A 22,617-nucleotide genomic window follows, 5' to 3' on the forward strand; every position below is an offset into this window, starting at 1 on the left:
ATAAGGCTTCAAAGCAATATAATGGGGAATCCTGATTACCACATACTTTTATGTATTCTTACCATTTCTTACACTAGGGAGACTATTAGGTATTTATACATGTCACTTTGATTTATTTCACTTATGATCATGGTCTCAAGCTACCTCCATTTATAAATATCTCAATGTGATCATTCTTTTTATCTGAATAGTACTCCATTGCATAAAAATACAACAACTTTTTTTTATCCATGCCTCAGTTGATGGACACTTAGGTTGTTTCCAAGATCTGGCTATTACAAATTGTGCTACTATCAACATAGGTGCACATATATCACTGTGGTATGATGCTTTCAGTTCTTCTGGGAATATGCCTAGAAGTGGAATAGCTGGGTTGAATGGAACTTCCAATCCCAGCTTTTTGAGGTATATCCAGAATGACCTCACAGTGGTTGCACCAGTCTACACTCCCAGCAACAGTGCAGGAGAGTTCCTTTTTCCCCACAGCCTCTCCAGCATTTGTAGTTGGTAGTTTTCTTGATCCTGGCCATTCTTTAAGGAGTAAGATGAAATCTCAGTGTGGTTTTATTTTGCATTTCTCTAATGATTAATGATGATGAACATTTTTTCATGTATTTATTTGCCATTTGTATTTCTTCATCTGAGAAGTATGTATTCATCCATTTTTGGATTTGAATTTTGGGGGTCTGATTTTTTTAAATTCTTTATATGTTTTCGACAGAAGTCCTTTGTCTGAAGGACAGTTTGCAAAGACTTTTTCCCAGTTTGTGGGTTTTCTTTTCACTATGCTGGAGATTTCTTTTGATGTGCAAAAACTTTTTAATAAGACGTGATCCCAGGTATTGATTCTGGGAAGTATTTCCCATGCAGTTTGATTCCTGTTGATGAATTCTCTACCTACTCCTTCAAGGTTTTTACCCAATTTGTCTTCCAATAGATTGGAAGTGTTTCTGTTTTAATATTTAGATCTCTGACCCATTTAGATTTTAATTTAATACATGGTGATAGGCATGGGTTTTAGTTTTCGGCATACGGAGAACCAGTTTTTTCAACACCATTTATTAAAGAGACTGTCCTTCTTCCACTGAACATGTTTGGCCCCTTTATGAAAGATAAAGTGGTTGAGTGTGTTTGTAGTTGTGGTTGTGTCTTCTAATTTATTCCACTGATCTTTGGCTCTGTTTTGATTCCAGTACCATGTTGATTTTACTACAGTTGCTTTGTAGTATAACTTTAAGTCAGGGATTGTGATGCCTCCTGCCTTGCCTTTGCTGATTAGAACTGTCTTTGCTATTCTAGGTTTCTTCTGGTTCCAGATGAATTTTAAGAGTGATTTCTCTAGACCTATGAGATATGTTGATGGTATTTTTATTGGGATTGCATTGAATCTGTATAACAGTTTTGGAAGAACGGCCATTTTCACAATATTTATTCTTCCTATCCATGAGCAAGGGATGTCTTTCCATTTTCTGAGATCATCTTCAATTTCTTTTTTCAGTGTATTATAATTTTCCCTATATAGTTCTTTCACTTCTTTTGTGAGAATAATTCCTAAGTATTTCATTTTTTTTGGTTGCTAGTGTAAAGGGTGTAGCTTCTCTTATTTCTCTATCATTTTGTTGTTAGTGTATAGGAATGCTATTGATTTTTGAGTATTGATTTTGTATCCAGCTACATTGCTGAATTTATTCATTACACCTACGAGTCTTTCAATGGAGTTTTGGGGGTCTTCTATGTAGAGTATCATGTCATCTGCAAATAATGATAATTTACCTTCTTATCTTTCTATCTTTACCCCTTTTATTCTCTCTCTAATCTAATTGCTCTGGCTAGTATTTCCAGTGCTATATTAAATAGGAGCAGTGATAAAGGACATCCTTGTCTTGTGCCTGATTTTAAGGTAAAGCCTTCAATTTTTGGTCATTTAGTATGATACTGCCTGTTGGTTTGTCATAAATGGCCTTTATCATATTAAGGTAAAGACCATCTATTCCAATTTTCTGTAAGGTTCTTATCATGAATGAATATTGGATCTTATCAAAAGCATTTTCTGCATCTCTAGAAATGATCATGTGATTCTTATTTTGGCTTTATTGATATTGTGGATTACATTTATTGATTTGTGTATGTTGAATCATCCCTGCATGCCTGGGATGAATCCCACTTGGTCATGGTATATAATCTTCTTGATGATTTGCTGCATCCTATTTGCCAATATTTTATTGAGGATTTTTGTATCTGTGTTCATTAGGGAGATTGGCCTCTTTCAGTTTGGTGTTTCTCAGGTTTTGGTACTAGAGTAGTATTTGCTTCCAGGAATGACTTAGGAAGCACTGCTTCCCTTTCAATTTCATTGAAGAATTTGAGGAGTGTGGGCATTAAGTCTTCTTTGTATTTCTTGTAGAATTCCACAGTGAATCTGTCTGGGCCTGGGCTTTTCTGTGTAGGTAAGGACTTAATTACATTTTCAATTTCAATGATTAAAATTGGGTTATTCAGCAGTTTTACATCTTCTTGACCTAGCTTTGGTACTTCATATGTTTCTAGGAATCTGTCAATCTCTTCTGTGTTATCAAACCTATGAGGGTAGAGGTTTTGAAATAGGTGTTGATCTGTATTTCTGCAGAGTCTGTAGTGATTTTGCCTTTTTCATTCCTTATTGCATGAATTTGATCTTTTTCTTCCCTTTTTTAAAATAAAGTTTGCTAGGGGTTTATCAATTTTATTTATTCTTTCAAAGAACCAACTCTTGTATTCGTTGAGTCTTTGGATTATTTTCATAGTCTCTATTGCATTAATTACTGCTCTTTTTTTATAATTTCCTCCCTTCTTTTGGCTTTGGGCTTGACTTGCTCTTCTTTTTCTAGATGTTTGAGGTGTAGCAACAGGTTGTTTATTTGTATTCGTTCTGTTTTCCTGATGTGGGTACTTAGTGCAATAAATTTTCCTCTGAGGACAGTTTTCATTGCATCCCACAGATTCTGGTAAGTTGTATTTGTATTTTTGTTTGCTTGCAGGTATTGTTTAATTTCTTCTTTTTGTGACCCACTGATTGCTCAAGAGTATGTTATTCAATTTCTGTGTTTGTGGGATTTTTGCAGTATCTTTTATCATTAATTTCTATTTCATGGCGCTATGATCTAATAACATGCATGGGATAATTTCAACTCTTTTGCATTTATTTAAATATGTTCTGTGGGCTAACATGTGGTCTATTTTAGAGAATGTCCCATATACTGCTGAGAAGAATGTGTATTCTAATGTTGTTGGATGGAACACTCTGAATATGTCTATCAAGTCCGTTTGTTCACAGGTGTGATTCAGTTCTGTTATTTCTTTGCTGATTTTCTGTCTGGTTGATCTGTCCCTTGGTGTCAATGGTGTGTTAAGGTCTCCTGTTATAACTGTGTTATTGATAACTTGATTTTTCATTTCTGTTAATCCTTGCTTTGTATAACTGGGTGCTCTGGAATTTGGTGCATATATATTTAAGATTATTATCTCTTCCTCTTAAAGTTTTCCCCTAACCAGTATGTAATGGCCTTCTTTCTCCCTTCTGATCATTCTTGGTTTGAAGTTCACGTTGTCTGCAAACAGAATAGCTACCCCCGCTTTTTTTTTTTTTTTTTTTTTTTTTTTTTTTTTTTTGGTTCCTGTTGCATGAAGTATTGTTTTCCATCTTTTGACTTTCAGTCTGTGAATATCATTTTGGGTTAGATGGGTTTCTTGTAGACAGAATATGGTTGGATTCTGTTTCTTGATCCATTCTGCCAATCTGTTTCTTTTTTTTTTCTTTTTTTTTTTTTAAATTTTATTTAAGGAGAAAAGAAAAAAAAAGCAGGGAAAGGGTACAAGTTATACAGATTTACAGAAAAAAAATGAACAGTAGGAAATCTCTAGTTAATGGATTACATATTGTCATCTTAGAAATAATTGTTCAAGTCACAAAATTAAAGCTTGTAAAGTGGACATTCCATCAATGATACTGCAAACAGTTCTGTTCATTGATCCAATAAAACTCTGTGATATCATTTTCTATCTTATACACTTAAATATACATGCAGTTATATAGTTTGGAGCACTTTCTTTTCCTCTCTTTTGTACCATGACTATTACACATTTTGGGTTTCATTGCTCCCACGGTTCTTATTACTTTTTTGGAAGAGAGTAAAACCAAATGTGACATAACAACAGAATCGGTCAAGTCAAAAGGGTGGACATAATAGATGATGTAAAAACATAATACAAGGTGATCAACAATGGTTACCATAATGCCTCCCGCTATCTCTAATAGAATTGCCTATATCATTAGTTATAATACAATTGAACAAAACCGTAAAGAATAAAACCGACAAAACCAAAGCATTGGAGACATTGTAGGTCTTCAAAAGTAGATAAAAGTCAACAAGAATGGGCGTCATAATGAATCTCATTATCTTCACAGCTGATGCCTAAACTTTCGAACCTGATACTATCCAGCAAAACAGAAATAATGGAGTGGAGATTGAGATAAAAGAGGGCATAACAACGAAACAGCGCAGATCAAAACATAACCATTTAAGCAGAATAGTTCTTTTAATTGATGCATTGAGACCATTTACATTAATGGTTATAACTGTTATGTGCTGGTTTATTGTTGACATGTTATCTTTCTGCTGTTGCATCTTTATCTTTTTGTTCTGTTTAATTGTCTGCTTTGTTTAGTGGTTTTTTCCTAATGTATCTAGGCTGTCTTTTAGTATTCTTTGCAGGGTTGGCTTGGTAATCATGAAATTCTTCAGCTGTTCTCATGGAAGTATCTTATTTCTCCATCAATTCTGAAGGACAGTTTTGCAGGGTACATCAGTCTAGGTTGGAAATCATTTTCCTTTAGCATCTGAAATATTTCACTCCATGCTCTTCTTGACTTTATTGTTTGTGCTGAGAAGTCTGCTGTGATTCTGATAGGTTTTCCTTTATAGGTGATCTGTCTTTTCTCTAACAGCTTTTAATATTCTATTCTTATGTTGAATTTCTGGAATGGTCATTATTATGTCTGGGTGTAGTTTTATTTTGGTTATGGATATTTGGATTTCTATGTGCTTCCTTGATCCTGATGTCTGTTTCCATTCTCATGTTTGGGAAATTTTCAGCTATTACTTCTCTAAATATCCTCTTGGTATCCTTTGTGTTATCCCCTTCTTTTTCAGTTATCCCTATCAATCTTATGTTGTTTTTCTTTGCATCATCTTGCAGCTGTTGAATTATTATTTCCTGATTCCTTGTTATTTTTAAAAGATCTTTCCTTTCCTGTTCACTAGCTGCAATCTTGTCTTTGAGGCCTGAAATTCTATCTTAACTTTCATTGAAGCAGGTTTGACAACTTTCAATGGAGTTTTTGATTTCCTGTATATCTCTTTGAATCTGCTTCATGTATTCTGTTTGTTTCTTATATTGTTCATCCAGGGATTCTATCTTTTTGTTTTGTTCCTCTAATTTTTTAACTGTGTCTTCTATGTGTTCAGCATCTCTTTCATTTCTTTTATCATTTCTTCTTTTACCTGGGAGATTATTTCTAGTTTGAATTCCTTTAAAGCTTCCTGGAGTTGCTTCTTTATTTCAGTTGCTATTATTTCAGGTATTTCAGGTGTATGGCATATATTTTCTTCTATGTACATAGCTCCCTAAGGTTTCTTGGGATGGGCTGGAGTTTTGAGATTGTATTTTGGTCTTTTGTTTTGTCATTTTCCTATATTTCCATGTTTCAAGTGTTATTCCAAGGCTTATAAGTTCTAATTTATAAATTACACATTCTTTTAGTACAACCCTGTTATTCAGAATTTGACTTATTTGCCTGCCTGCTTATTGGAGGACTCTCATAAATGCTGCTATTATGAGATCTTATGCCTGTCAATAGAGAATAGATTATATTACAATAAGAAAAAGTCAGAGTTCTCAGTAGATGGCTCAAAGCAACAAAAATCTATACATTATTGATTCTGCATTGGTTGGGATTATGAGTCTGACTTTGTATATTGTTAAGATTGACCTCTTCCCACTGCCTTTTAAGCTTGTGTGCTCAGTGTTTTTATTCAATTGTAGAAATAGTCTTGATCACAAACATAATTCACCCACCATTTAATCTGTGAGGGTGAAGGCTCTCACTGAGGCCATTCAAGGATTTGGACTGAGGAAACCTGAAAGATACACACACAGCTACTATAGCAAAAGGAAAGAATGTGGCAATTCTCACAATGGTTTTGACATTTTCTATATAAAGTGACACATGCTGCTTTTCTTACATTTTTTGCCCAAAACAACTCACCTATTCAGAGGGAGTGGAATCCTATAATCCTACAAGATGCCTACATCAGAAGCCTTTCATGAGAAGCATCAGTGACTGCAGGTCTCAAAGGCACTCCTTAAATTGGCCTCCCAGAGAGAAATGTGATGAACATAGCACCTGAAGTCATGTATTTTTAACTCCAGCCCTGCCTCTAAATAGCTGCATGACCTTGAGGAAGCCTTTCAGTTCTCTGAAATTTAATTTTCTTGTCCTTCAGAAATGGTGAGATATATAAGAATGACTACCTTTAGGAGTTGTGAAGATTAGAGAAAATATTCATACACATGCACACACACACACACACACACACAAGCAAGCATCAGTCCAGAAGTGTCAGATGTTTTTTATTCAACAAATATCAGTGGCTACCATTTATGCTGGTATGATGGTTATGGTGGTGGTTTTCTCAAACTGGTTTCTGTGGATATTCTTCCTGGGTTGCTTCTCTTCTGGCATGGTCTGTGGATAGATCACCATTCCACATGACTCAGGGGTGCCCATCAGCCTCTATTCTTTTCCTCTAATTCCCACTAGTCTTCTGCTCGTGTTGCCTATGTTTCCAGTCCACACTATTGAAGGTAAAAACATTTAATAGTGGGTGACTATATGTTTCAGATCAAGACCATCTCCACAATTTTTTTTTTCGTGAGACAGAGTTTCACTATACAATTCAGGCTGCCCTAAAACTCAGGCTGGCCTCGAACTCACAGCAATCCCCCTTCTCAGTTCTTCCCAGTACTGAGATTACGGGTGTACTCTACCACACCCAGCTATTTATAATTGAATGAAACACACAAAGCACACAACCTTACAAGGCAAGGAGAAGAGGTGACCTTGACAATAAACTCAGTTAAGCTTTATGTAAAAGATTAGCCATAAATGCTGAGCAAAACCACATTTATTTATATTTTTAGGGAAAGATATAACTATTTTTCATAGGTCATCATGAGGTACTTCTAAATTATTTTTCAGTTTCACCTACTTATATTTGCAAGTCGAAATACATTCTGCAGTTATGGAACCTACCTTGTTTATTTCTTCCATACTGTCTTTGATAGAGTTTGGTCTCGAGTTGTTATCTAAAATGACAACCTGCTGTTGAGGGTTTGATTTCCTCCCACACTCCATAGCCCACCACATCGTGCTGTTCCATGTTACGAGGAACGCGTAGACACTTTCTTTGTCAGCCAGAGTTTTTTGTGTGTGCTGTGTCTCCTGTGAGAGAAAGATGGGAGGCCGGCTCTGTTCTGTTCACACTGGTGGTTAGGAAGACCTCAGGAAATCCAAGAAGAGAATATGCTTTTCTTAACAAAGGACATGGCCTCCTCTTTCTGTTCCTGAATTCTCTGTAAACCTGGAAATCCAGCTAATTTTTCCGCCTTGAGAAACACTTTGTTTCTTGCAGAAATGATGTGTTCTATAACTGTGTCTAATATCTGGCTCATTTGGTACTCATCATTTCTGAGTAAACCTCTCTGTAACCTCAACGTGTGATTGATGATGACTCCTGATTTTTTTGAATACAGCTACATTTTGTAGGGACTAGAGTTAATTTCTAAATCATTTCTTCTCCCCTATTTCAAAATATTCTGACCCTGGACTAGAAGTGGGTCCACAGGGTCATGATTAACTTCTTGCCACACTAGGGAACTCACCCAAACCAGGACAAGGCAAGTGGTGGTTGCTAGTTACAAATTTTAAAAAGTGTGAGTTCTTTAATCTGTGCAGCCTGCTCTTTACAGCCTGTTTCCTTTCATTGCCTGGATAAAGTCTCCCACTCTTCAGATTATCAGCTGCTGTTTCTTACAGTTGCTTCTTTGAATCTAGACCGTAATGGCTATTGTGGGCTGTGATCTCTCTGTGAGCTGACCTGTCCTCATTAAAAAATCTACTCATAAGGCTCAAGTTGCTAAGCCCCTACCTTTGCCTGGGTAATGAAACTGCAGGAGGAATATCTTTGCCTGCCTTTGAGGATGACGGATCATGTAAGAGAAGCATAACTGGATTCTTTGATTTGGGAGGCTCAGATGAGATTCAGTCCAGGGGGTGGTGGCAGAAGTAAAGTCATGAATAAGTCCAGTTGGTGAATCACCATTTCTGGTTTTCAGGCAGCTTCTTCCCCACTGTGGATCCATTTCCTGGCCATGTGAAATGTCCTCTAACTCATCCTCTCATGCTTTTATCACAAGTTCTGTGAGATAGTGAGCATCAGTTAGCGATAGTAGCAAATCATTGAAAATTTGTGATGTCTACTTAAAAGTCATCCTTTCATCCCCATATTTCTTTAGAAACATTTAACATTTTGGCTACTTTCCTGCATAATATTTCTGTGTTCTTGAAATTTTCAAGAATAAATCACTTTTCCTAAGTTCATATATTGAAAATTTTCAAAAGTAATTGCAAGAATAATAACAAGAAACACCTATACATCCTTCAGTTAGAATAAACAGTTAACATGTTTGACATGCTTGTTTTATCATCTTTCAATGCATGCATATTTCATTTTTTCTTTATTTTGACCTAACCATTTTAAGGCTAATTGCTGATGATGGTAGGATAGTTTGTGGCTGGTATTTCAATATCTAGTTCTCAAGAACATTTTCCTCCATCACACTTAGGAATCCATTTCATATATTTAATATTCATTTAATATAATTATCTAATTATAGTCCACAGTCACATTTCCCCAGTGGTCCTAATAATGTCTTTATAACAAAGCTGATCTTTAACTCACAATTTACCAAAAATTTTGCATTAAGGGATAAATCTTGAAATCTGCATCTTACTGGTTTTTTTTTTCTTTGAGTGCTTAGCTGACCACTAAAAAATGTTGTAGGACCAAAACTGAATATACCCCCAAATTAGCCTGACTAAATTGGCAATTTCTAAGCAGCATTATTCTTAAATATCCATATCATTATACAAAATTTCATCATACTTTAAATGTCAGCCACAAAAGACTGGAAAAATAAGGGAATTTATTTGGAAAAATTTGTGTGTACATGTTATGCTAAACTCTTGGCGAATACCCAGAGGAGATGAGTGATTTATAGACTATATAATCAAGTAGGGTTCTATTTGTAGTTGTATTGTGAGACACAATGGTTCATTAATTCAAATAAGTGCTCTGCCTATGTTTAAAATATGAAAAAGTAAGTAAAAGGTCTGTGATCTCCTGGTCATTTGAGAAATGCAAATTAAAACAACACTGAGATTCCATCTCACTCCAGAAAGAATGGCTGCCATCAAGAAATCAATCAATAGCAAATGTTGGCGGGGATATGGGGAAAAAGCAATACTTCTCCACTGTTGGTAGGCGTGTAGACTGATGTAGCATCTATGGAAATCAGTATGGTGATTCCTCAAAAAAACTAGGATTGGAGGACTCATTCAATCCAGCTATTCCCCTTTTGGGTATTTTCCCCAAAAATTGAAAATGTCATGCTGCAGTGATATATGTGCACCCATGTTTATAGCAGCACAGTTTGTAATAGCTAAATCTTGGAAACAACCAAAATGCCCTCAACTGCAGAATGGATAAAAAGATGTGGTATTTTTATACAATGGAGTACTACTCAGCTACAAAAAAGATAATCTTGAGGCATTTATAGGTAAATAGAGACAATTTGAGACCATACTCATAAGTGAAATAAATCAGACTCATACTTACAACTATCGTATTGTCTCCCTGGTGTAAAAAAATAATAAAAATAAGAAACTGAAAGAGGGATAAGATTCAAAATGTGTAACAGACATTGTAATAATGAAAGGGAAAGAAAATGCTCAAAAAGAAAAAAACAACTGGGGTAGGGAAAAGGAAGAAAGGAAAAGATTATGTGTATGTAGGCAACATATATAAATGTATGCATGTGTATTATGCAAGACAGGTATCTATACTACTAATTTCTGTTAGTTCATCAAAAAGAACAGCTTGTGCTATCATTGTTTGATTGTTTGATCATTTTTTATGCCTAGATCTTGTAACCTGAACAACTTCCAAGATAACAATATGTAATATATTAACTAGTATTAATTTCCTACTATTTTTTTTTAAATTCTGTATCATTTCTGTCCTTTTTTCTGTTTTGCTTTTTAAAATAAAAAGATCTGTGACCTGCATCTCTGTTGGAAAATTAAAGATATATATAATATATGTATTACATATATATATATACATTATATAAACATTTTATATATATTGTTGTACTTCATTTTTAGGTAGAAGGTAAACATGGTCTCTAAAACATCCTATTTTAAATAAATACATGACTATGTTTTGTTAATGGAGATAATTATGAATAGTGACATGCTTAATTATTTTACTAATACAAAAGTCCTCTTTTGTTGTTTGTTTTCAAAACAAGCTCTCACTATGCAGTTCAAGCTGGCCTTGAACTCACTGTGTAGCCGAGGTTGGCCTTGGACTCATAGCAATCCCCTACCTCAGCATCCCAAGTACTGAGATTACAGACGTGTGCCACCATGCCTGGCCAGGTCTTTTTAGACAATCGGTATCATCACTGTTTTTCTACATTGGGCTTATATATGTGATTTTTACACATGCATAATGGCTTTTGTGTTTTATGTATTTTTATGTGCAAAAATAGAGCATAGGATGTGTTGATAACTTTCATTCCTCTCTTCTCTGTTCTCTCAATTAGCAAGATATTTCGCGTGGGAAGGAAATGTGGGGTCACCATTATGGAGTGAATGAAACTCTTCTGAATGGCTGTTCTTGTTACTTAGAAATACACATTTAAGAGACAACACTGCGTTTACAGGCGCGCCTCAGCCTGGATGCCCGTGGGAGATGGGGGGAAACGGAATGAGAATTGGACAGGAAAAAGGATCAAGACGAATAAGTCATGGACTAAGGAGTGTGAATGCTTAAAGAAAAAGATAGAAATGGGAGTGCAAAAGAAAGGGAGTGTGGCATTAATAGGGAATCCATGGTGGTGTCACATTTTCCTCTTACTGTGATTAGCCCAGCAGCCTGCAGAGGCTCGTGTCTATATTTACATTCGAGGTGGGCTTCAGTGATGGCTACAGCACAACCAAATTTTCACGGTCTTCCATGTTCCCCTAGCATAGTTTTGAGGACACCAAGAGTCCCAAATGCCTGCGGATATCTAGTGGTTTGCATATAAAAACTAAAATTTTTTTAAAAGCTCAGGAATTTATGGCAATTACAAGTTACAATTGCAAGAACAAAATCTTAGCAAATATCACATTAGATAAAGAGATTGTTATGAGCATATTCTGAATGTATACATTGGATACAAATTCAAAAAGTATACATTGGATACAAATTTTTGTACCTATGGAGACAAAATAAGACATAATGGAAAAGGGACAAACATTAATTCATTCTTCTAATCACAACATGTGAACTTTTAAAAACATACCTACCTAGACCTACCTAGTCTTTCTAATGCTGTGATTTGATCAATACCAGCTATTCTGAGTCTAAAAAATAGTTTTCTGAATACATTTCTAAAATACTGGAAATGATCAGAGCTGGGTGTCAGGGGAGAGCGGAGCCCCAAATCCCTCACTGAATACGCTGTGGCATCTTACCGTGCTTCTTTCTTCCCATTTTACTCAGTACGATCTTGCCTGTGGTAATCAAATCATTATTTCTCTGAATGTTTGCATTTTCTAAGTGAAGCATTTAACCAGTATCCCTCTCTCCCGCTCCCTATAAGTGACTTTAATCCTTTTGCTACTTAACTGGTTCATGCTTCTTTCAACCTTGAAGTTGTTCCTTTTTTCTCATTTTAGGGTACCAAAATGTTAGGCAAGAGGGCCCAAGATTATGTTATTTTTAAACTCTACAGTATAATTTTGAAAAGATTATTCTTGTTAAGACAATTAATTGGACATAAAATCTTAGCATGGAATACAAATATATTAAAATTTATTGAGAATGATAGTTCTATTTATCTTCCAAAACTGGTGGTGTATCAATGCCATGAACTCCTACAGTCACTTTTGAGAATGTACAAAGTAGAAGGTTAAACTTAAGAATTATATTCACATCCACTTCGGCAATGTTCTCTTGTATTTTTTTTAACTTCCTTCAGTCTACTCTGCTTTGTAGATAGAGAACATATCTGAATACTCTGTAAATAATACCTTCTATGAATAATTAATTTTTTTAATATTTATGATACAAGTTGTTTATCCCAAAAGTATTAAATATTTTCAAAATGGTTGGTTTATTTTACAAAGCCTGAGAGTATTCCAAGTAGACATAAGTCGTCACCAAACAAAAGACAGAGACGGCTGGACTGAATTCAGAGGAGCCTAATGACTGCCCTAGAACTGATTTTTAAAAATCACCAAAACCAAGCTGTTACTTTGTCATTTATGTAATTTTCACTAAAGTATGATGGAAAAGTTCTGATTATATTTTATGAGTATTCATCTGAACTGTAGGGAAAAAATAAAGGATTATGAATTCTGATTTTTCATCTTGCATTATCCTGGGCAGGTCCAGGAATTCTGAGCCACTAGCCATCTCTCTGCATTTCTTCTTAGAAGAGGGCCCTCTGGCTCAATGTGTGATGGCAGATGGAAGCAGTTTATTTCCTTAACTTGTTTTTTCTTTTTTTTTTCTTTTGAAAGTATACAACAGAACAAGTCAGAATAAAGCCAACTAAGATCGTACAGTGAAATTGGTACAGAACTTCACAGTAGGTTACCGGGATAACAGTAATAGGTATCACAGTATATTTTGTTATCTTTATAACAGTTGTTCTTTCAATCACGTATATCAAAATGAGATGAAATATAGAACACTATAGAACTTATCAAAACAGAATATTGAATAGAGCAGTACCATTAAACAGAAAAGAGCAAAACAGTAATAAAAATATTTGCCTTCAAAGAAATGGTAGAAGGAAGTCCTCCTTATTTGCTATGGTCAACTTGCCAGGAGATGCTCAGATTTCTGGTTCCCATTTGCTAATGGGGGGGGGGGGGAGAAGGAAGATAGAGGAAGTGGGATATCTGACTCTAGGCCATGTAGCAGTAAGTTCACTATTGCTAAGCAGGGAGGCAGGATGGTCATTTGGTTTCACAGCGTCCTCAGTTCCAACATGGCATGGATCTCAGGAGAACACTGCTGGTTCTCCCCCTGGAAGGGCTGTAGTCTGCCACCCTGCCTCCTCTTACCAGGGAGGGAGGTGCTTGCTTGGCTTCCCAGAGTCCTAAGTTCCAACATGGCATGGATCTCAGGAGACACTGCTGGTTCTCCCCTTGGAAGGACTGTAGTCTGCCACCCTGCCTCAGCTTACCAGGGAGGGGAGGTGCTTGCTTAACTTGTTTTTTCTTATTGATCTGATAGAAGGAGTCATAATGAGAGTTCACACAAAATTCTACTGTTCTAAAGCACTGTGCAGATATGTAAAGAAATTATGAAATAGGCAAATACGTGAATGGCTGAATCATCTTATAACTTATAATACAATAAGCTTATAAAACATAAAACAAGAATAACTTATAAAACAATAAACTTTACTGTGATTATTGCAAGCCCGTGGGTAACTCATTGCCTGCATGTGAGGATTTACATCTGGGCCAGTGGTAAAAAGAATAAATCACCAGCACCAATCTTCTCTTCTAGTATGACCTAAAAGCCAAGGCAGAAAGTATTAAAAGAGAAGATAATTATGCATGGAAACAGCCGCCAAGTTTTATATAAAACATATTATTTTCTAGTAAGCTCAAAACAGTTTTGCTCAGATGTGGTAAGTTCCCTGGCAGTTTCTGTGTGTTCCGCAGAGAAAGAGCTCAACACATCACCCAAAAGCATTGATTACATTATAATATTCAATTTTACATTCATCTATTGGAAAAAGTGTATCATGTTAAACTTCACGGCACCCTTCTTGGTAGTTTAGAGGGGCCTCCTTTTGAAATATAACAGGACAGGACTCCGCGCTGATGAAACCCTGGTGTGAAACAGATCATACAGCTGAGTTACTCTCTAAAGAACCTCAGCAAGGGGAGGAAGCAGCCTGCCCCGTTTTCCACAACAACAAAAGGCTTTAAGTGCTGTTATTCACACATGTGTTTGAATAAACGGCCAAGGTTCCAAAATTTCCGTGCCACACATGAGGCTGAGAGGTATGCAGAGTTTTATAAACCCCTGGGTTGTAGAGGTCCAGGCCCAGGCGCAGGCTCAGCCCACAGACCGTTTGCTGCAGGTCTTGAGCACTTCTGTGAGCGGACTTTGATGAAAGTCTTCTGGAAGCAGTAAAGGCGTGAAAGCACATGACAAAGAATATGCTTTTATTCTCTCCAAACGTCGCAATCCTCAGAACTCCCCTGTAGTCAGGAAGCTCTGTTCTGCAGGAGAGGTCACAGGACGTGGTAGTGAATGATTCAGAACAGGATCCGTCTTATGTATGCGGTCACTCTCCCCGCCACAACACTAGGCTGTGTACTACTGCCTTTTTGGTAGATTTCTTTCCAACCCAGGTTTTTATTCTAAGAGACAAGGGAAAACTGGCTGATCGTGAGCCGAAACAGTTCCACAGATCTTCATTTATGATGTTGTGATCCAGCCGTCTCATTTTTCCTTTCTCAAACAAAAATCACTTGCTGAGCATGGTCCCGGAAAGAGACAAAGCATCAAAATCCCTGCCTCGCTTCAGGTGTCAGGGAAATGAAACTGCTCGTCCTGCTGCCCTGAGACAGGTCAAAGCTATGCATTTAAGATGAGGTCTCTTTCTTTTCTTTAAACCTATCTGAAAGAGACAGCCAAGAAGTGCCAACCTGCAACACACACATTTGATTTCATTTCCACATACCGCCTGTCACAATGCCCAGGCACGTGCGTGTGTTCGTCCTGCGCATTACTCATCCACTGTCAGGGGAAACACTGACCAGAGAAGAGGAAGATGTATACCAATTTCTTAAATTTCCACAAGGAAATGAGAATTAGTGATGCCAGATTAAAATAATTTCTAACAATGCATGAAGTCTGTTTGTCTCAGAGTAGAACAAAGACAGGAAATGTGTGTAGATATCATTTTAAATTAAGAATTACTCTGGAAATAACAATAAAGCAGTCATACCGAGGGCAAGGTAGTTAAAGAAGATATTATGAAATGCCAAATAAAAATGCAAGATTTTATTTGTTTACTTTCTATCATTCTTCTAAGGCTGATTAGAAGAGCAGAGGCTTTACCCAGATCTTCTGAAGATGATCTTCAGAAAATAAAAAAACCCTTTGGGAATATGTACCCTAAAAGAGACACTATTTTCCACATCTGCTGTCCCAACACTCTGGGAGGCTGAGGCAGGATGGTTGCAAGTTCAAGTCCAAAACCGTATTGAGCCTCAAAATAAAAAGAAATGGGGAGAGGTGATGTAGCACAGAGTGAAGGACCTGGATTCAATTTCTGTGACACACACACACACACACACACACACACACACACACACATGCACACGATACTCCATGGTTTCAACAGGTGGTCTGATAGCCAAGTATTAGTTTTACCATAGACTTAACTGATATTCAGGGACATTGTCTGCGTGCCTGCAGCCCCACCCCTAAGAAATGTTAAGAGATCTGAGTGCAGAAAGGAAAAATTCAGCCAATTCTGGCTGAATCTGCGACATCTATGACTCTATGATCTGTGGATCTCATGTCAGAGATAAAGGACCTGCAGAGACCTTGAAGCATCACCTGTCTCTCTAAGGGAGCAGAAGGAATTGTCAGTGGAATGGGAGTTTACATAGATGCCCTTTTCTGATTTTCTAAGCAGGGTGATGCAAACAGCATCACGTTTAACTCCTGGAGAGGTAGGGAAGATGGATATTATTCTTGTGCAAATGGGAAAACCGTACTGTTAAGACTAGGAGTGGCCATGCTGCAGGTTAGTGGCAGAAAAGAATTACCCACATCTTACCATTTTTCTCTTCCTATAAAATGGGGAAAAAAAAGAACATGATTCCAAAATGAGTGTTAGTTACTTCTCTGTTGCTGTCTAGCTGTACATACTGAGTAAATCAGAATTTGGCACCTCAGTTTTCACATCTGCAAAATGGGTACAAATTTTGCTTTTTCTGTCCTACATAGTTGTGAAAAAATGAAAGCTAAATAGTTTTCACTCTTTTCTGTTCATGCTACAAAAAGGGTAACATAATTCCTTACTACCAAAATGGTAGGGATATTGGGACCAGGTAATATAAGGGGTGGGAGTGGAGAGATGCACAACCTTACAACCCTGATTTCCAAATGATATTCGTGTCAACTTAATTAGCTTCTTTGCCAATCAGTTATCACAGAAAGTTTGTTTGTTTGTCTGTCTGTTTTTTAGAAAAGGTCTCAGTTAGCCCAGGCTGGCTTCAAACTCACCTAGCCACCTTGGTTAGCTCTGAACTCAGGATCCTCCTGCATCAGCACCCCAACTGCTAGAATTACAGGCTTGTTACACACAGCCATACTTTGGTTGTACCAGAATGTTTTAAATACTTTTTTAAGTTAGTCTGTGAGGTTTCCATTCTTTTATGCACTATGCTCAGAGAAGCTTTGCTATATTCCCTAACAGTGAATGGCTGGAACATTCACATGCTGTAAGAAAGCTAGATATTGCCATAGCAGTGTAGTGCATTACTGTAATTTTTTTTTAAACATTGCTAGGAGATCATAGGAGCTTAATGGAATTGAAATCAGCAGGCAAAGCGTAATGAGGAGTAGGAGTCAAATTATTTTAAGAACTACTAAGACATTGTCTATGGCCCACTCTGAAGAGCTAAGAAGCATTGCTTTGTGTGACACCTGACAGGGACGGCCCTCTGAAATGTTGTCTCTTCCCAGGGATCATTAGCGCTGCTCAGCTCCAGCCACAGTGGCAAATGTCAGCCACTCAAAGAAGCTACTGCTTAATTAGATTTGGAGAAGAGAAGGGAAAGGCACATTCTCAAGGTAAAAATGCCAGTCAGTGTCTAAGAGGGGAAAGCCACGGGCAGAGTAGGCATGCTGTCTCTGCACACCTGAATCAAGACGTGGCAATTTACAGCCAAACGATCTAATGCCAAAAAGAACGGGGAAAAGCAGCGCTTCCAGACTTCAGGAGGGTTCCAGAGTTGTCTGCCTGGAAGGTTCTCTTCTCTCAAGCTGCTTCCCTAATACCTGAACATAGTGAAAAGCCTTTCTCTGCAGCTGGCCAAGCAAAAAGCGTCCATTTCCCTTTGATAACCCTTAAAACACACACACACACACACACACACACACACACACACACACACACACACACGCCCTCATTTGGAGTCAGCCTTTACACTTCACAAAGTGCTTCCATTTGTACTGTCCTGGTGAGGATATGGGTCAGGCATCAGACCATTTCACAGATGATAGAAGCTCAGGAAATGTAGGCAATGTGTCCCCTTTCCAAAGTGACAGAAAAATCAGACATGAAACCTACGTCTTTTGAGAGCAAGCATGGTATTTCCTACTACTCAGGAATCCAGCTTCTCCTAAATCAATATGGAATCTTTTCTGTTGTTGTTTTTGGATTTGAGTCCTAAAGTAGGTGAAAAAAATTACCTCGATACATTGAAAGAAAAGAAATACGTAGAAATATTCTTGATTTCACAGAGATAACATTTTTGTTAAAAAAATTAGTTGAATTATAAACATTCAACAAAAAGCATATTTGCACGTGAAGGGATTCTCCAACATGTGCCACCGGGGAGTACCAGTCCAAAAAGATGCTGACGGGCTGCAGGATGTACAGAATTAATTATCTGAAGGATGGACGTTTACAGCTAAAAGTTTTAGGGCTCTCATCTCAGAGCTTTCGCTTAGAGCATCTGTTGAAATCTTAGCAGATGGAACACATTTAACTTCAGTTTCTCCGAGAAACCTGGCACCTCGGGTGCTGTGAAGGGAAAATAAAAGCTCATTTTTATATCATCATTTGTAATATAAAGACATAAACATTACTTGCTCCCGGGGGAGTAGTTTCATTCTTTTTCCTCCCTAGTGAGTCCTATAATTAAGCCTCCCTGAAATAAAAGCTAAGAACTGGGTTTAAATGTTTCTTTGCTGAAGAATGCACTGTGATGCTTTTGTGTTTTTATTTTTACAGTCTCGATGAACACCTTATCCCCTGCTGCTGCTGGTTTGTTTAAAGACCAAGAATTTGGTTGTGCTGACTTATCAGCCTGCAGTTTCTGCTGATACTATGACGAAAAAAACAGTGACGATTCTGCCCTCTTCAACGCTGCTGTGAAAATCTGACTGTTAATATATTTGCTCCTCTCACCCTCGGTAAAGATGTCTGAGCCTGGCCTGTCATCTGGATTTTCAGGCAGTGTGGAGAATGGAACTTTCCTGGAGCTGTATCCCACGTCACTGTCCACATCAGTGGACCCGTCCTCCGGCCATCTGTCCAATGTCTACATCTACGTGTCCATATTCCTCAGCCTCTTAGCCTTTCTGCTTCTGCTGTTAATCATTGCCCTCCAGAGGCTCAAAAATATCATCTCCTCCAGCTCCTCCTACCCAGAGTGTCCAAGCGACGCGGGAAGTTCCTTCACCAACTTAGAAGTCTGCAGTATTTCATCTCAAAGATCTACTTTTTCCAATCTTTCATCCTGAAAAAGAAAGAAAGAAGGAAGGAAGGAAGCAAAGCAAAGCAAAGGAAAGGAAAAAAGAAAGAAAGAAAGAAAGAAAGAAAGAAAGAAAGAAAGAAAGAAAGAAAGAAAGAAAGCTTTAGAAACAAAGATTCTTAACTAAAGCAACAACAGTTTAGGTTTTTCCTTATGAAGAGCAAACCTCCTGGAAAATGTGACCTCTTGGTTTTGACCTGTTTCCATTCTTCATCTTTGATTCCTTTGCTGTTCTTGATGCTTTTCACTTGTGAATGGAGAAGTCAGTGGTGACAGAAATGAGCTCTGACTTGGAGGTGCAGAATTTCACATTCATTCCTTGCCAGATCTGGAGCTACGTTCTTCAAGGTGGAGCAGCATTTGTTGAATGCCATGAATTCAACTAAGAAAGCCTCCAGGGGAATGCTGGATACCGACTCTTGTCTTTCATTTCCCTGAGACCAAGTGAGCCAACAGAAACTGGGAACATTAAGTCTGAACCATGTAGGAGGTATTTTCCTGTTTAAGAGAGAAAGTAGAGACATCATTTTTTTTTAAAAGTCAATTTAGATTGAATGCATAATATTTCTAAAACTGAAAGTAAAAACTTACTAATTTTTTTCATTTCACTGTAACAAATGAAAGTCACATTTATTTATGAATATAAGTCATTTGGAAAAATTTTGGAAGTGTTTTAAACTTTTAATAGCAAGACATATATGTGTCATTATGCAGTTCATCATGTATTTCTGCCTCTTGAGGTTTTTCTTCTGCTTGTGTTGTAGCCGTAATGATCCTCAGCTGTGGAATTCTTGGTGATAATTGCTGCTCCTATTGCTGGGGAAGCACCAGGAAGATGCCAAGAAGATTTTATTTTAGGTGAGAATTGAGAACAGGGAAAATGTTCATCTATTGGATTTTATACAGTAATGATTCTAAGTACTTGTGTGTGTTCCTTGTTTCTCAGTTCTTATAATTTCAGTGCATAATCATATTAAGGCCCCAAGATGTCAAAGTTTAATAATGTTCATTCACATGAGGTTGCAAAACTTAGAAACTAAATTGCTAACACACATGTTACCATAGCTCCACGAATGTTACAAGTCTCTGATAAGTAGTTGTTTTGTATTAATATAATACTCAGCCTTTGGACTCCAACATGTGAGATTATATTAAAGTTGTGGCAGCTCGCAGCTGCTGGGAGCATTAGTAATCCTGGGAACTGGGACGATTGAGCAGGCTCCCTAGACCTTGGACAGGGGAAGGGAGTCATGAAGTTAAATATGCGCATAAACCCAGGCAAGGAATGTGAAAGAAATCAAGTTGCCACTAAAAACAATGCAATGCAAATAAATCCATGACAGCTTCTTGAGAATAAGAATTTTAATTTAATATTAAAAATAAGTGCCCCACAGCACACATACTTAATTTAGCGTGCAACCCATAGTTACCAAATTGTTCTTTGCCCACTAAAGTGGTGGAGCTTTGGGGCTTCTTTTGGTTGTAGAATCAGCACTCTGCAGTGGCAAAATGGGAAGAACAATCCACTATTTTGTAGTCTGCTGTGTCTTTCCAGTGAGGACTAGAAATGTGAATCTAAAGTCTTTTTTTAATCCATAAGCATCCTTTAAATAAGACCACATTTAACTCTATATATCAAAAAAGTCTCCAAACTTCATAACACTAGCACAAACATGCTGCCCTAAAATGTATAATCGGTGAAATATTTATCTCTGCTGCCATTCAAGGTGTAAGGTGTAAAGTGGTTATTATGTAGCATATAATTTGAACTTTCAGATCATTAGCATTTGCTAAGTATACATATGTATGTGCATAAATGTATTTTGGGTGTGTGTTCACAGGTTCCAGTTAAAAGTTGTGTTAAAACTATACAAGATTAGAGACATCTACAGTACCACTTTCACTTTTTAATTATTCTCATGCTATTTTGGTTATTGAGCAGGAGAAGACATGGGTAAGGTGATTTTAAATAATAGAAAGACAAATGCCCCCATGATCTGATAATGATTTATCGTAAGGGGTAGCTTTACATTCTTTCCTTCTGGAAGAAATACAAAGACTTCTGATAGCAAAACTACTTAAATAGAATCTGCTCAAATCCACAAGCACTCCTCACCTCCCCTGCCACAAAGATCTTTACTCTCAACGTTGAATGGAATCATTGGGAACGTAGTTCAAAGATGGAAAATAGGATTTTTCGTTATGAGCTTGCCATGGTAACAGATTGTACAACTTGAGATGAATTTGCATTGTGTAAAAAGGTCAAAAAGGCTGGAAGATGAGTTTATAAATAAAGAAATGAAGTCCACTGAAGACTGGTTTATTCTCTGTTATAGTGAAGTGACCCACAGTTTTCTCTCTTAGAAAGGAGGTTTTCATAGGAGTTTTAAATACATCAATATTCATATAGTAAATCTATCTATCTAGTATATATAGCTACAGGAAACTTCTGTACATATATATGTCTATACAATTTATCATCTCTGTCTCTGTAACCCACCTCTCCATCTCATATTTCCTGTTAATACTGCTTTTATGGCAATAGAGCTCTCTGAACCCCGTCATCTCTTCCGAATATACAGAGGCCTCATCAAACCACCCCACATATTTGAGAGTGGACTCATTCCTAGTTTGGGTATTTGGCACCCTAAATGTTATAAGAAGATATCATGATAAGCAGATATGTATTAAATAAATGGGTACATGTTTTGACACTGAATACAGTAAACATAGTTCCTGTCCTCATTATGTTTATAATTTAATAAAGATGAAATGCAGCAAACAATACCTATTGCAAATAGTGCTGTCAAGAGAATATGATTGTAAAATGACAGACCACAAAGGAAATTCACTTAAGATATGGTGGTTAGGAAAAGCACTTGGAGAGTATGGAGAAAAGTGATCTCTACAAAGAGTATGTACAAAGGTCCTGTGTCAGGAAAGGCTCATGCAAGCGTAAAAGTCCCCATGTTGAAAGGCAGAGCATGAGGTGGAAAGTATGAGCAGGTGCAGGTTGTGCCTGGCCCCATAGCTGTGCAAGGAGCTTGGATTTTATTTTGAGTGCAGCGGAGTCCACTGAAGGCCTTTAAGTAGGAAGTTAGATCACTGAATGTGTGTTTAAGAAAGATTATTCTAGATGCTTTCTGAAAAATAGACCAGCGATGGACAAAAAGTCCCTGTCAGATCCACTCTGGGTGGGATATGAGAGTGGGTGGAGAGTTTGCTGCTTGCTACAAATATCTGTTCATCTTCTAGCCATGGAAACAATCTTAGCTAAGGAGTTTAACCACACAACTTTGCTATCTCTCTCTCTCTCTCTCTCTCTCTCTCTCTCTCTCTCTCTCTCTCTTTCATTTTTCTGATTCCTCTCCTAACTTCTCACAACTTAACCCCAGTTGGCCCTTATTTAAAGTTTTTCAATCATATGTAGTCCCAGTAATGCTTACTCAAGTATTTTTAACATAATGTGTCACTAGTGTTTCAATGAAACTCCAATACAGCAGTCCAGTTGAAGCATTTAATATTTATTTTTACTCTTTTTAAAACTCCATTCCTCAAAAACCTATCATTCTTTGTACACTCTGTGGACCATTCCTTAGGAGTCTAGCTTCTTATAGATAGCTGATATTTTTGGATGGCTTCTCCTCAGTTATCTGTCTGCT

At 37.2% G+C, this 22,617-nt stretch overlaps 1 protein-coding gene across 1 annotated transcript in view; it reads left to right on the forward strand.

Annotated features, from left to right (window-relative positions):
• Positions 1-21,263, forward strand: part of Sertm1 (serine rich and transmembrane domain containing 1) — a 30,731-nt gene extending 9,468 nt beyond the window's left edge. Inside the window, exon 3 of the mRNA XM_063232630.1 lies at positions 18,433-21,263. Within this exon, the coding sequence (XP_063088700.1) occupies positions 18,621-18,944 (324 nt within the window). The 5' untranslated portion in view covers positions 18,433-18,620 and the 3' untranslated portion in view covers positions 18,945-21,263. The remainder of the gene's footprint in view (positions 1-18,432) is intronic.
• The last annotated feature ends 1,354 nt before the right edge of the window (positions 21,264-22,617 follow it).

This window comes from Cavia porcellus, unplaced genomic scaffold (assembly GCF_034190915.1).
Source record: "Cavia porcellus strain 051 isolate PalLab524CR breed Dunkin Hartley unplaced genomic scaffold, mCavPor4.1 scaffold_21, whole genome shotgun sequence".
Classification (NCBI taxonomy): domain Eukaryota; kingdom Metazoa; phylum Chordata; class Mammalia; order Rodentia; family Caviidae; genus Cavia; species Cavia porcellus.